At 41.7% G+C, this 14,857-nt stretch overlaps 1 protein-coding gene across 3 annotated transcripts in view; it reads right to left on the bottom strand.

Moving 5' to 3' along the window:
• SMURF1 (SMAD specific E3 ubiquitin protein ligase 1) overlaps positions 1–8,851 on the bottom strand; it is a 104,580-nt gene extending 95,729 nt beyond the window's left edge. For all 3 annotated transcript variants that reach the window (XM_069486537.1, XM_069486539.1, XM_069486540.1), the window contains exon 1: positions 8,552–8,851. In XM_069486537.1, coding sequence (XP_069342638.1) covers positions 8,552–8,606 — 55 coding nt within the window. In that variant the 5' untranslated portion in view covers positions 8,607–8,851. The remainder of the gene's footprint in view (positions 1–8,551) is intronic.
• Positions 8,852–14,857: the final 6,006 nt, after the last annotated feature.

Genomic DNA, 14,857 nt, shown 5'->3' with positions numbered 1-14,857 from the left:
GGGAGAGGAATGTCACATTTCGAACCCTGCATAATTACAGAGAAAAAAAGGCTATCTCACAAAAAAAAAAAAATAGAGAGAGAGAAAAGCTTGTTCCACTAAAGCCTACGAAGAGTTAAATCAATGTCCTATGAGTAAAGTTAGGCCTTTTCTTACACATAACTATTGATTATTATAAAGCATATAAATTTCCTGTAGTTGGATTATGTGTGCCTCTTAAGTATTTTTATACCTGCATGTGAGATGGTTATCCGTTTAGGACAAGAAAACCATCCTTTTCTCTCCTGAACAATGAGTTCTTAGAGCATAAAACAAATTGCATGCTATTTTTTTAACCTAGAAATACAAACACATACCAAAAAAAAAAAGCCCTTTTCAAGTTTGGCTTGCTGCCTTGACTCAAGTAAGGAACTGTACATGAGAACCCTCTGAAATCTATGAAACACTCGCTGTACAGACCTAAGGCATTAATATCACTGACATGTAAGAGCAGGCACCAAGCAATTCTCAAATCTATAATTTGTTGGTAATATACATAGAAATACAATTGAGTAAAACTTTGGACTTTTTATCCCAAAGATCTGAGAGGAAAAAAAGGCAACATATTACATGGGGTTGCCATATTTTCTACTTCAATAGAGTCCAATATCAACATTTCCTTTTTAGGAAATATTAAAATTAAAAGCAAGCTTTTGAAGTTTACAGGAAACATATTGATTTCCAAATACTTGGAAAAATACTAAAATTATTATTACTGGCATATGCAAGTGAGGGTTTTACACCCCCCCCCCCTTTAGGGATAAGATTATTTTACAAAAATAGGCCAGAGATAACCCCAAATGACATTCCAATAAATTATATAAACCAGCACTATTATTCAGAATCAAGACCACACTTTTTCAAAGAATTCACTATATGAACTAGGTCTAAGGAGCTCCAAATTTCTGAACCTGGAAAGAATCATTTGACCTTACTTTAATATGCTAGAACAAGCCTTTGGGGGGTCCAGGGGTCTTAGTATCAGGATAAACATATTCTCTGGGAAAATAAGTTTGTTCAGAGCTACAAGTATGCCAAAGTATTCTACTCTGTAGAACCCAAGAACCCTCGTGGTGAGGAAATGCCTATAAACATGGGTATATGCTTTGAAATGCTATTTTGGTCCTTTAAAATACATTGAGCACAATCGTTTTGAATTTTCAGAATACTTAACATTTTAAAATAATGGTTACTATTGGCAGTTAATGTACTTACTAGTTGCTCTAAGAAACTCTTTTCCTCTTAAGAACTTTTTAATGTTTTTAATTGCTGAAAAGCAATTTATGCTCAAGAGGTAGAGGGAAGGGAGGAAATTAAACAATACAAAAAGAATACAATGAAAAGAAGTCTCTCTCCAGTTCTCCTCCAGGCCCTGAGTTCTCTTCAGAGGAAATCACAATGTTTTCAACCCTATCCTTCCAGTGATATTCTACACAAATACATCTATGAATTTCCTCTTTTATTTATATTGTTTTATTATTTAAATAGTAATGCATACACTATCCACTCTTCTGAAGCATGCTTTCTTTCCCTACTCAATAATATAGCTTAGAGAATGTTCCATATCAGAATATAAAGCACTATCTTTTCCTTTTAAACAACTACACATCCTTGGGGATACACAATAATTCATTTAAGTAGTTCTCTGTTGATTCACATTTAGGTTGATTTCAGTCTTTTGTAATTTCAAACCATGCTGCAATGATTTTGCACAGAAGACTACATAAATGTGTGAATATTTCTGTAAGAAAAAAATCCTAGGTTCGGAATTGCTAGATCAAAGGGCATATACAGTTATTATCTGACAGAAAGTACCCACAGTATCAATTTGCATTCCACCAACAGGGTGAAAGACCTTCTTTCCCACACCCTTGTCATCACAGAAGATCTTCAAACTTTTTGGTCTGCCAATCTGCTAGATGAAAATCTGTTTCACACTTAGTTTTAATTTGTATTTTGTTTAGTATGAATAGGGCTGATTGTCAATTAAAAAATAAATATTCTTTAAAAAGAAAAAAATGGATATTTGGGAGAAAATAGGACTGAGTATCTTTTGACGCATTTAAAAACTATTTTTCATTTTCTTTTCGAGAATTGTCCATATTCTTTGCCAACTAGGTTACTGGCCTTTTTCTAATTAATTTTAAAAGCTATTTGCATATTAAGAAATCCAGACTTTCATTTTCATATTGACTGCAAATTTTTTCCCTGTTTGTCTTGGCATATTGATGTTATCCTATTTTTACCATGGAGAAATTTTCTATTCAGCTACTTTATTCTGTGTTTTATTGCTTATAACTGTCTTTCACCTGATCTTTTGGGTTTTTAAAGATATACAATCATATCACCTGCAAATAACAGCAATTTTGTTTCCTGCTTTCTGATGTCTTTCTCTAGTTAATAACAGTTTTGACAGTGTACATCCCTGCATTGTTCCTGATTTTAATGAGAATGCTTCCAAGGTTTCACCATTTAAAGATGATAGTGGCTTTGGCTTGTAACACTATTTCTCTAAGGAACTTTCTGAATACATAGAGAATTTACCAATTCATTGTATTATTTTTCCATGTTTATCAATTGGTTCTATTTTCTTCAGCATCAAAGTACATCATTGGCTTTCTTATTTACACATTATTTAAGAATGAGAGACGAAGGGAATCTATGACTGTATTTATATTGTGCTACCCTATAAATAATTCATCACTACTCATTAAAATATTTAATTCATCCATCTTTATCAGGTCCTTGTGTGACATAAAAAGGCATATTTCTCACATTACATATAGGAAAACTGATTCATGAAAAGGTTATAATTCTATGTACCCCTGTCTTTACTGTGGTACTTTTGTGAGTGAGAAATAAAATTAGACCTTCTTATTCTCGATCCAGTGTTTAAGGCTTAAGAAAGCACCGTGGCATTTAGAGAACTCAGCAGATGCCCAACATACAAAGAAGAAAGCAGGCTGCCACCTACAACCCGCAGCTTCCCAACATTCTCTTCCAGAATCCTGAAAGCAACCTCCAAGTTGGACTCAGGAGCTTACAACATCTGAAATGCATCACCCAGCAGCCAGCATAATAGGTTCATGCTCAGTGATACATGATGTTGCCGACATTCCTCAGCCAATTAGAATTCCTTTCAGCTGCAGTGGAGGTGAACACAGCTGGAATTACAGAGTGGGGCGCATCACCAGACGCATTGATTATACATTATTTAAGCCTTGTTTTAAAACAATAAAAGGTTTTTTTCCCTTTAATCCAAAGATGTGAAAACAACATTCCGCTTAGCTTAAATATCTAAATGGATTAAATTGCATCTGCAGACAAAACAGTAATTCTAACATTTTAAAAAGAAGACATCCACCTCACTATGTGCTTTTGTTTTTTAAACATAGCTCCACAGCTCTCCTTCAACTAGAATGGCCTTAGAGACTTTAGTCAGAGTGTCCTGGACAACAATTTTTAAATTGGGGGCTATCATTTACAAATTCATTCACAAAACAACAAGCAAAACAGTAATTTAAGTTATTCAATGACAAAAAAAAAATTTTTTTTCGTGTATTTATTTAAAAATATTTAACCTCTAAAATAGTTTTGAAATTACAAAAATTTGATCCAAATAAGAATCCTAAAAGTTAGGCTTTCTCAACCAGAAAATCAGAACATTGTGAAGATATCAAATTATTTCATCCAACTGGGGTTTTTTTGAACCACTCAATAAAATGCACAATTCAGCTATTTTAACTTTAAACCAGTACCCAAAAATGTGTTACAAAACAACCAGTCTAGTTAATTGGATCATTGAGCTGATGCTGAAATTTATGTCTTTCTTTTTTTCTTTCTTTCTTCTTAATTCATGAGGAAATTCTTCATAAGTAACTCAGCCTCCAGAAACTCTTCTGTTTCACCCGATGTTCCCCACTAGAACATGACATTGTGACTGAACCAAGAAAATGAACATTTGTGGAAGAGAAAGGAAAAACCTGACATCCAGAAATGACTTGCATGGTTGCAAAAATAGGAGTTTTAAACTCTGACAAATAGCCTTGAAGTAAAAAAATTCTGATTTGATAAATCACAACTACTATAAAAATATAGATAGAAATAAAGCATATGTAGCCGGGCGTGGTGGTGCATGCCTGTAGTCCCAGCTACTCGGGAAGCTGAGGCAGGGGGATTACTTGAGCTCAGGCATTGGAGGCTGCAGTGAGCCATGATGATGCCACTGTTATACTCAGCCTGCATGACAGAGCCAGACCCTGTCAAGAAAGAAAAGAAAGGAAAAAAAAAAGGAAGGAAGGAAGGAAGGAAGGAGGGAAGAAAGAAAGAAAACGAAAGATTTCATGTCTAAAGTTAGTTACATGGGTCAAGAAGATTAAAAGGAGAAAAACGGATTTGGAAAAAGAGTTTTTTTTAAAAAAAGACAACACAAATATAATCAAATCACAAAAACAATGACAGAAGCTGTATTTGGCAGAATGTGATTTCTCTTAAAGAATAAATGCAATTTAAGTTTTGCAACAGCATTTGATCTAACCTATTCTATACCTTTAGGTAATTCAGCTCAAAGAATTGCCTTCACTGTCCCTTCTTAAACTTGAGGCAGACCATAAGGAAAATGTCATGCGAACTCAGATGCAGAGCATGGCTAGAAACTGATCACTTATTCCATCTCAACTGTGTTATGATTGTTAGAAGTTTTGCCTGCCTTACGTAAGTGAGGTTCTTTGCTGGTACAAATTGATAGAGTCAACCTTCTTAACAGTTTTCTTAATCTTTCTTAAGAGAAACTTAACTATTTTGAATCAATTGGGTCACCTGTTATTGACCAATGAAAGTTATTACCAGCTATTACTACAACTATTTCGTTCCCACTTGTATCATCTGAATACCAAACACAAGCCAGCCTTACATCACATGTGCTACAACTTTAAAAATAGCCTCACATTTCCATATGCTATCAAGGAAGGTCTCTTTCCCCCTCTCTACTTGGAATTAAAATTTTTCTCTCTTCACAATATGCAGTCATGCTCCAAAAGACATATTTAATAAAAACACAAGAAGGTATGAGGGTATTTCAGGGCATAAGAGCACAAAAAAGTTTAGGCACTTGATACTTCAACTGATTAACATTAGAGTAAAATTTAATTTTCTTGAAGAGCACTATGGAACCCTTGGAGCTCAAAATTCCATTCCATTTAGTGGCCTAAATAATGTATCTAGGATTCATTTGTCTAGCACACAAGAACAAAGTTTTTGCAAATCCTGCTTGTTTTTGAATCAAAATGTTTCCAAAGTGTTTGATTTGCCAGTGAACTCTAAAGTGTCTGTGAGATAATGCTCTTTAACAAAGATTACTTGATTTTGCACATATTATGCCCCCAAACCTACTGAAGCCATTTAAAAACTATTTTCTTATTAAAATAGCACAAAGACATTCCTTAAAATTATACTGTTTTAAATATAAAGACTCAAACATTCTTCTGTTTAGACCAGGTTGCCAAAGCACTTCAGCATATTACCAAACAGTTTTCAAAAACAAAAAGAGTCCCCAAGGGGGGAAAAAACCCTAAAAGTAATCAATATATAACATTAATACTTGGCATAAATCAAACACAAGTGTTGTGCTTTAACACAAATTTCTGAATATCAGGATTGAGAACAACAGAAAGCATTTAAGTGCCTAACAGTAATTTGCGATAGGTAGGTAGCCAAATTGAAACAGCCTGTGGGGAGGAGGATCAAAGAATGTTACAATGGAGTTGAAATCTCATTTGATATATGAAGAAACTGAGACCCAGAAATGTTAAATAATTTGTTCCCTGTCATGCCATTAATGATAGCTCTGACCAGAATCCAAGTCTCCTAACTCTCCATCTATTGCTCTATTCACCACCAAATACAATCATGGGCCCAAAAGTTCTAAATGCTCTTTTATAGCTGCAATGTCTTCATTGTCTTTGCACTGAATTATGCTCTGTGTGATATTCATTGATGGTTAGAATAACCCTTATTTTTAGAAGTCGTTTTTTTTCAAATAGCAAATGTGGAAATAAACTGTAAGACCTGTAACAAAAGCATTCACTTTTGAAAGATTGCTACCCAACACACCATAAAGATGAGGCCAAAACCTATTCCATTGTCAACAACATCTCTAGTTGCAACACTTCCACATAAATTCCATGTACTGGCATCTCATGTGTACACAATCACTGCTAAACCTCATCCCTTCGTAAGGATGATCAAACACAGAATCTCTCAGATCCTTAATAACACCTATGGGAGTTGGGGGAAGAGAAAAGGTGTTTCAGAAAAAACACTCATCACCTGATCCTTCCATATCAAATGCCATCCAAAAACTCTTTAAGCATTCTTGCATTTATGATATCCAAATTCCTGAATCCAAACATAATTTGGGAGAAGGGCAAACGAAGTCCTCCCTTTCACGAGGAAAAGGCCCATATCTGCTAACTAGAATTGGCTAATACATATATACCTGACACAAACATTGTAATTAAAAACTATTCCTGCTAAAAACAATCACATTTCTACCAAAACTCATAAAATCAGCTACTTCTGCTTTTAACAAGAAAACTAAAACCACTCTGATGTCAACTATAGATTACATTGTAAATCAGAGCCAAATTAAAGTTGTCAGTAGTTTTATAAGTATTACAATGTCAAAAAATGTGACTTTCATGTAACCACAAAAATAGCAATGTATACACTGTATCTATATAGTAACAAGTGTTTTCTATCCACCCTGGCATAAAGTATATTTCTCCAGAAGCAAAGATTCTGGGTATATACTTGTTACTTTACAAGACCAGAGTTTGAGTCTAAATCATTATCTGACATCTTTGTATAAAAAAAAAAATTCTTAAAAGTTGGATCATGCAACAATTATGGGCTTTCAAGGTAAATTTTAGTTTCAAAAAAATTACCTACTGTTGTTTTCATGGAGTTTACTGATAACTTTACGGTTATGCATCTTCCATAAAGTGTTCAAAACGCCCATTCTCTCTTTGAAAGGACCTGCCCAGACCCCGACTTTGGAGTTCTCACCAGACTGGCCACTGAACAGAAAAGTCCGGGGGAAAATCCCTGACAGGGTTAGACTGAACTTTTTATTTCCTTTCTAGAACTGGAAATATTCGAGTTTGGAAAGTCCCAAAGCAGAACTGTATTTGCAACACTACCACCCAGCCTTAGGGATGCATTTAAACTGGCAAGTCTTGGAGGGTGAACTGGGAGAAGCGGCAGCACCGTACGCAGCACAGAGAGTACGAAAGGTAAGATGAGGATGCAGAATGTCTGGGGCCCGCGAGGGAGGGGCACCTACAGCAGACAGCTCGCATCTACACACAGCCAAACCACCAAGCCACAGGGCCACAGCAAAGCGTCGCGCTCACCCTTGAAGGTGGCACTACAGAGCCACCTAGGAAACACGGGCGTTTCATTGAAGGCGAAGTGAGAGTGAATCAAGGCGCCTGCATTCGTGCAGCTGCCAAAGCCTCCAGAGTGTGTGGGTGGGGATCAGCGCCTAACAGGGGCTCAAGGATGTTGAGTGCGGGGTGACGGCGAAGTGCAAGGCAGGAAAGGTAAGAAGTGAAGAAGCAGAGACAAGAGTAGACAGTGGCCTGGCCCAAGAGAGAAAGGAAGTGGACCAGACTGAAGAGGTCTGGACCAGAGGGGAAGTGAGAACAGGACTGGGAGAAGCTACAGGGTAGGACCAGGGAATTCCAGGCTGAAGGAAAGAAAGGGCAGAGGCCCCGAGACAGAAGCGAGGGGGCGGGTCTAGGTAGAAAACGAGGGGCGGGGCTTGGTGGGAACAGGGGGCGGGGCCAGGGAAATAGAGAGGGGCGGGGCCAGGAGGGGATAAGGAAGGAGACCACCAGCGGTGGGGAGGAAAAGAGGGGGCGAGAAGCGGTGGTGGGCAACAGGAGGGGAGAAGCAAAAGGGGGCAAATGCAAGTTGGGGAAGGGAGAACGGGGGGGGATCAGGAGGAAAAAGCAAGGGGGGACGCAGGGGGAGAGACAGGAAAGCGAGAGTGGATGGAAAGATGGTGAGAAGCGAGGGACGGGACCAGGGAAAGAGCCAGAGGCGGGGCCCGGAGGGAAAAGCGAGGGGGCAGGTTGGGGAGAGGGGGAGGATGGAGGGGGTAAAACCGGTGGAGGGGCCGAGAGGGGAGAAGCGAGGGGGCGGGGCCAGGAGAGAAGTGAGGGGCGGGGCCGGGGAGCAGCTAAGGGGCAGGTGTGGGGGAGCAGGGAAGCGGGGGGGGGGGAACAACATGGGGGGGCAGCAAGGGGGCGGGGCCGCGGAGAGGTGAGGGGGCGGGGCCGGGAGGGAGCAGCGAGGGGCACACGCCGAGGGGGGTGACGAGGTCCCGGACAACGGCTGGCGTGGGGGAGGGCCACTTCCAAGGGCGCCCTGCGGGGAATTCGGGGCTGGCGAGGGGCTGCGTGGGTCCGAGGAGCGCCTGCAGGGCGGGTGGGCCTCCAGCCGGCCGTACCTGTCAGACGGATCTTGATGCTGGAGCCGTTCCTGCGAGTCCCGGGGTTCGACATCTCCCGCCAGCGATCGTGCAGCCGCGGATCCAGCGCCGCCGCCGCCCCCCGGCCCGGCCCGGCCCGGCCCCGCCGCCGCCGCCTCAAGGTTACGGCTCCGGGCTGGGCGCCGGGGTCCGAGCCGGGACACAAACTCCGCGGCCCAGGCGTCCGGGCGGCGGGCGGAGGGTCGAGCCGGGGGATTGGCGCTCTCTGCGGCGCCCCGACCCTCGCTCCTCCTAGCCGAGCCCAGTCCCGAGCCGCCGCCGCCGCCGCCGCCGCTGCCGCTGCTGCTGCCGCCGCCTCCACCTCCGAGCCGGACGCCCGCCGCCCTCGCCGCTTCCGCCGCCGCCGCCTCCTGGAGCCGCGCGCGCGCCCGCCGCCGTGCCGGCCCGGCCCTGCGCGCGCCCGCGCCGTGTGCCCCCGTGTGCGTGCGCGCGCCCGCGAGGCACGTCGGGGCGGGGCGCGCCTCTAAGCCGCCCGCCCGACGCGGGTGCGCGGGGCCTGGACGCTGCGGGCTTGGGGCTCCCCTCTCGCTCGGGCCGGGACGGCGCTGCCCGCTCGCAGTCGCCGTCGGTCTTGGCCACATCCTGCGGGCGAACCGACTTGCAGATGCGGACGCCCAGGCCCGAGAACGGAATTGCTCCCCCGGGTGTCAGACTCGAGGCTCCGGCTCCTGATGAGTAACTCAGAGGGTTGCGGGAGGCAGGGCCTGTTCCCACGCCGGGCACCTGGCGCGGGCGTGCAGGGCCCTTTCTTGCCGATCCTTCAAGTTCAAGGGAGAGGCTTCTCAAAGAGACAGAGTCCCTTAGGTGTGCTCTGTTGACCCATAACAAAGTTGCCAGAACGGCAGGAGGTGCCATGTATGGACAGATGAACCAGATGAGAGACAGGGATAAAGGTGAGAGGGAGATGTTTGTTTTTATCCAATCTGTATACAATTTGACCAAACAGAAAGCAGCCCACAGCTTGTGTTTCCCTGCCTTCTGCTAAATTTCCCCTCCTCCCAGAGTTGCAGGTTAGAACTAAAAGCTCATGATGCTTTCTCTGGCAAACAAACTTCTTTGTTAACATGTTATAGAGAGGAAATAATGTTATTAGAAAGGAAAAGCTGGGGTTACCAAATGTGTTTCTTACCTACTACCTAATTCTTTTAATGTACAATTCTTTTAATGTCTCTATTTGATTTGTGTCCCAACCAGGCTCTGGGCCATCCGCTGCCATCCCCTGCAGCCTTGGGCCTTTCTGGAAGTCACAGTCTTCAGAATGGAGCCATCTACCTAAAGCACCTGGCATGCTGACTGCCTCGGGCTCAGCCCGTTGAAAGCAGAGGCTCTCGTGGGCTGGCTTCAAGGCTTTCCTTCGTAAAATAAAAGGATGGCCCTAGGTCATTTCTCTGGCACCTTGCGGCTCAGACTTTCAAGAATCCTAGTGAAATATCCAAAGAGAGAGAGTCCTTGGGTCTGAATAAAACCAGAGTCTCTGATGGCCCCAAGTAATCCCTATTCTTCTGTCAATCCAGTTAGAATTTCCCCCTCGTTTTTATTCCTGTATGCAATAAATCTCTTCTTTCTAAACCAAACTAAACATATCTCTCTCTCTCTCTCTCTCTCTCTCTCCTTACCTGAGTGGAGGCCCCTGTTCTGATGCCCAGCTGCTCCTGATCTGCAAACCTTTCATTGCCTAACATCATTGTTTTCCTACCTGCCTAGATGTCTGGACTTTCTTTGCTTGTTTCCTCAACTCCTGAGTCATGAGGTTGCTTGTGGAGGTTTCTGAAAGGCATTTTGTTTACTTATTAACAATTACAGATGCTCCTTGACTTACGGTGGGGCCACATCCCAATAAACCTATGGTAAGTTGAAAATATCATAAGTCAGAATATATTTAATACACCTAACCTACTGAACACCATAGCTTAGCCTAGCCTACCTTAAAACATGCTCCGAACACTTATATTAGCCTAGAGTTGGGCAGAATCATCTAACACAAAGTCTGTTTTACAATACAGTTGTTATAATGAATTGAATCAAAATTCAAAAGTTAAAGTATGGTTTCTACTGAATGTGCATCACTTTCATACTATTGTAAAGTCAAAAAAATCATAAATCTAACCATTCTAAGCCAGAAACCATCTGTAGCTGCTGTTATCATTTAACTATAATAGAGATACCTAACAGTGTCTTTCAACACAGCCTGTCCTAACAAGACCTCCCTATGTAGAAGCTAATGTTTTATTCATTCAGTAAATATCAGCCACCTGCTATGTGGCTAGGAACCAGGAACACAAAATAATCAGTCATGGCTTCAGCATTTCAGAGGCTCAGGTAACTGGATGCAACAGACAGGAACAACTGACTGTGGTACAGTGATAGAGATGTCTACAGAGGGCTAGAACACATTACAGAAAAATTCCACCTAAGAAGAGAGAAATGGGGACATCTCAAAAGAGTCACAGAGGACCTTGATCTAGGGCTTAAAGGCAAGGGTCAAGTTTGCTGGGCCAACAGGTGGGGAAAGACATAGACAGAGGGAGCAGCTTGGGCAAAGGCATGAAATTGAATGCTTTTTCCAGCACAGTTTTTGATGTAAAGTTGCAGTCTGTAGCTGCTTATATCTTCTGCTCCATTAAAAATTGACAAAAGTAACAAAAGGTATTTGTCCACTTAAAAATCATCAGCCCCTGTTTTGTTCTAAGGCTGTGGGCCAGCCCTCACATTGAACTTAAGGTGTACCTTGATATCCTTTCATCGTGTATCAAATTTGTCAAAAATACTATCTTCTAAAGCTATCTGAAACAAATAGATACAAAGTGTCAGACAATTCTGCTGAAACAGAGATGGAACTTAGTCTCAAGTGTCCTCTGTGCAATGACTTTACAAAGTGCGGTTTTGACCCTCCTTTCTGTGTAGGATTTGGCAGCTGATTTTATTTCCCCCAAATGTATCACTTCCCAGTGTCAGTGTTATTGGGCATTTGAGACGTTTTCCAGTGGTGAGGCATAAACTAAATCACAGAGATTTAGCAGTCTAATACAGCAGGCTTTCGATAAATAGTAGTGCCTATCAGTACGTGTAAAATGTGTGTGGTAGTCTTTGCTCCAAAACCTTCTAGTGCTGTTACCCTGAAGAAATGCAGTTGGGACACCGTGCAGAGGATTCCTGTTGGGGGTGGACAGCTAGAACAAATGCCTCTTGAGAGCACCTTTCTGTATTGAACTGGTGCCTCTGAGGCCAGTGGCTAGGTCACATTAGCCTTTAAGCTCTTTTCTACATTTAGGATCTAGGCTTCTTTTGCTTCCCATGTGAATATGAAGTTTTTAAAACAATCAAATATACAAAATTGAGATTAATTAGTGCATCTATTTATTCTTTTATGCCCAGAGATCTTTGGGCTCTTTCTCTAAATTACAACCTCCACTAAATATTACCAGTATACAAGTCTTGCTATATTACTATCATTGGTGAGGCTTATTACTTGTTTTTTAATTGAAATTTGTGTTGAGATAATTGTGATTCATGTGTAGTTATAAGAAATAATACAGAGAGATCCCTTGTATGTTTCACCCAGTTTCCCTCAATGGTAACATTTTACAAAACTGTAGGATAATACACAACCAGGATACTGACATTGATACAATCCAATTATCCTACTCAGATGTTCCTAATTTTATTCATACTGATGGGTTTATTAAGTTCTATACAGCTTTAACACATGAAAGTGCATTTATCCACCACCACAGTCAACATTCTTAGCAGTTCCTATGCCACACCAGTCCCCTCCCATGGCTCTCTTATAACCCCACCCTCCAACACCTGCCAACAACTAATCTGTCCTTTGTTTTTTTGTGTGTTTTCTGGTTGGGGGGGTGTCTTTTTGTGCTCCTCAAAACTTGGAATGTCCTTTGTTTCTAACACATTTCAAAAAGGTTATATAAACGGAATCATACAACATATAATCTTTTAGGATTTTTCTTTCCCACTTAGCATAATTCCCTGGCGATTCACCTGAGTCATTACATTTATTAACAGGTAGAAGGCTGAAGCAGGAGGATCATTTGAGCCCAGGAGTTTGAGGTTACAGTGAGCTATAATGACAACACTGCACTCTAGCCTGGGTGACAGAGCAAGACTCCATCTAAAGAAAAGAAAAAATAGTTAGTTCGTTTTTACTGCTGAGTAGTATTCCATCATATGGATGTATCACACAGTTTGTTTAACCATTTATCCTTTGAAGGACATCTGGGCCGACATTCCAGTTTGGGGCTATTACAAATAAACTACTGTGAGCATTCATGTACAGGTTTTTGTGTGAACGGGTTTTCATTTCTTTGGGATAAGTACCGAAGAGTGCAATTGCTGAGTCATAGGGAAACTGCATGTTTAGTTTTATAAAAAACTGCCAAACTCTTTTCCAGAGTGGCTGTAGCATTTTCTTTTCCCACCAGCATCCTTGCCAGCATTTGGTTTTGTCACTATTTTTATTTTTAGCCATCCTGATACATGTGTCATTGTTGTGTTTTATGGCTATGGAATTATTTGAGATACAAAGTATTTCTTCAACTATATGCAGCCAGGAAATTACAGACCATTTTTTTAAAAAGTTCCAAAGTCTATCTTTAAAGACCGTAATTGAACCCAACGGTTTATGTTCAGAAACAGCCAAGGTCATAAGTGAAAATAAGAAAATCATTGAATTGCTGTTATTCATTTAAAATTTTGATTTTGTTTATGGAATAGTTCCCACAGAGGTGAGTAGTGTTTTAAACAATTAAATTGGTTATCCTACTAAAGATAATGAAAACACTACTAAGAATATAATAATTGTAAATAAACAAAGGGCATGTCCAAGCTTTGGCTGCTCCTTCAAGATTTTGTAATCTTTACTGGTCCAGGAAAATAAGATAAAAAGCTCTCCAAATTCATTGTACCTCATCTATAGTATAAAAGCAACAATAGCCAGGGAAATACAACAAACCGAAAGAAATCCCAAGTAAGACCCCAGATCATTGTTTATTAACTAACATTTTGCTAGTTTGGGGGCAGGGTTGGAGGAAGCCCTGCTACATGTAAGCCAATGATTCTCAAAAGTATTGATGGGGTGAGGTGGCTCACACCTATAATCCCAGCACCCTGGGAGACCAAAGTGGGAGGATCGTTTGAAATCAAGAGTTCAAGATCCCCTGAGCAAGAGCGAGACCCCATCTCTACAAGAAAAATAGAAAAATTAGCCGGACATGGTGGCATTAGCCTGTAGTCCCAGCTACTCAGGAGGCTGAGGCAGGAGGATAGCTGGAGCCCAGAAGTTTGAGGCTTCAGTGAGCTATGATGACACCAATGCATTCTCACCAGGTTACAGAGTGAGACTCTGTCTCAAAAAAAAGTATGATCACCAGAATAGTTGCACCAGCAGCATCACCTGGGAACTGTTAGAAATGCAATTTCTCAGGCCCCACCCCAGACTTACTATGTCAGAGGAAGGAGGGAGGTGGGACCCAGCAATCTGTGTTTTAACAAGTCCTTCAGGCAATTCTGATGCAGGTTTGGGATTGAGAATCACTGTTAAAGGCAGACAGTTAGCTTTTCATTGTTCTAACTAAAAAAAGAGAGCAGTGATATACAAAATCCGAAACAAAGGTATTTTGGTTAGGATGTTAATAACAACTCTGGGTAACTTGGGCAAAAATGGGAGTATATAGTAGAAGAATTTCAGGGGTGGGTCATAGAATCCTTGCTAGATACTATGCTTGAAAACAGTAATCAACACATCCGGACAGCCATGGCTGCCTGGGGACATCCAGAAGCAAAGACGAAGCCCCTTTTACTTTTGCAGTGGCAACTGGAGCACCACCTCCTGCCAAAAATACAGTGGTTTTTTTCCCCAAACAGGAAGGGGACTGAATAGTCCCCAAATAGCTAATGTCTGCCTCAGTTACTTGATGGGGGAAGGAGGGCAGCAGATTGACATTCCCTGCAGTTGGATTAAACTCATACCAGCATTTAAATTAGAGTCCAGTTTTTGGTTCCCCAAGCAGACACTGACTCTAGTACAAAAATGGCAGCAGCCTAACAAGGGGAAAGCCTGAAGGAGTCTGTGATTTTAAACAAACTGGAAAATTCATGAATCAGACCCTCTTGCAGTAATTGTCATAAAGAACTGCAGTAGGTTCCGGCTGTGGCAAGTATTAACCACAGTTTCTGCTGGCAAGGAGGTGACCCAATTCCCCAGTCCTACAGACATGCTGAACCAGGAACCGAGTCATTCCTCTATGC

The sequence above is a fragment of the Eulemur rufifrons genome, chromosome 14 (assembly GCF_041146395.1).
Source record: "Eulemur rufifrons isolate Redbay chromosome 14, OSU_ERuf_1, whole genome shotgun sequence".
In the NCBI taxonomy this organism is placed as follows: domain Eukaryota; kingdom Metazoa; phylum Chordata; class Mammalia; order Primates; family Lemuridae; genus Eulemur; species Eulemur rufifrons.
The sequence above is the reverse complement of the archived record's forward strand: the minus strand, read 5'-3'. Positions and strand labels throughout refer to the sequence as shown.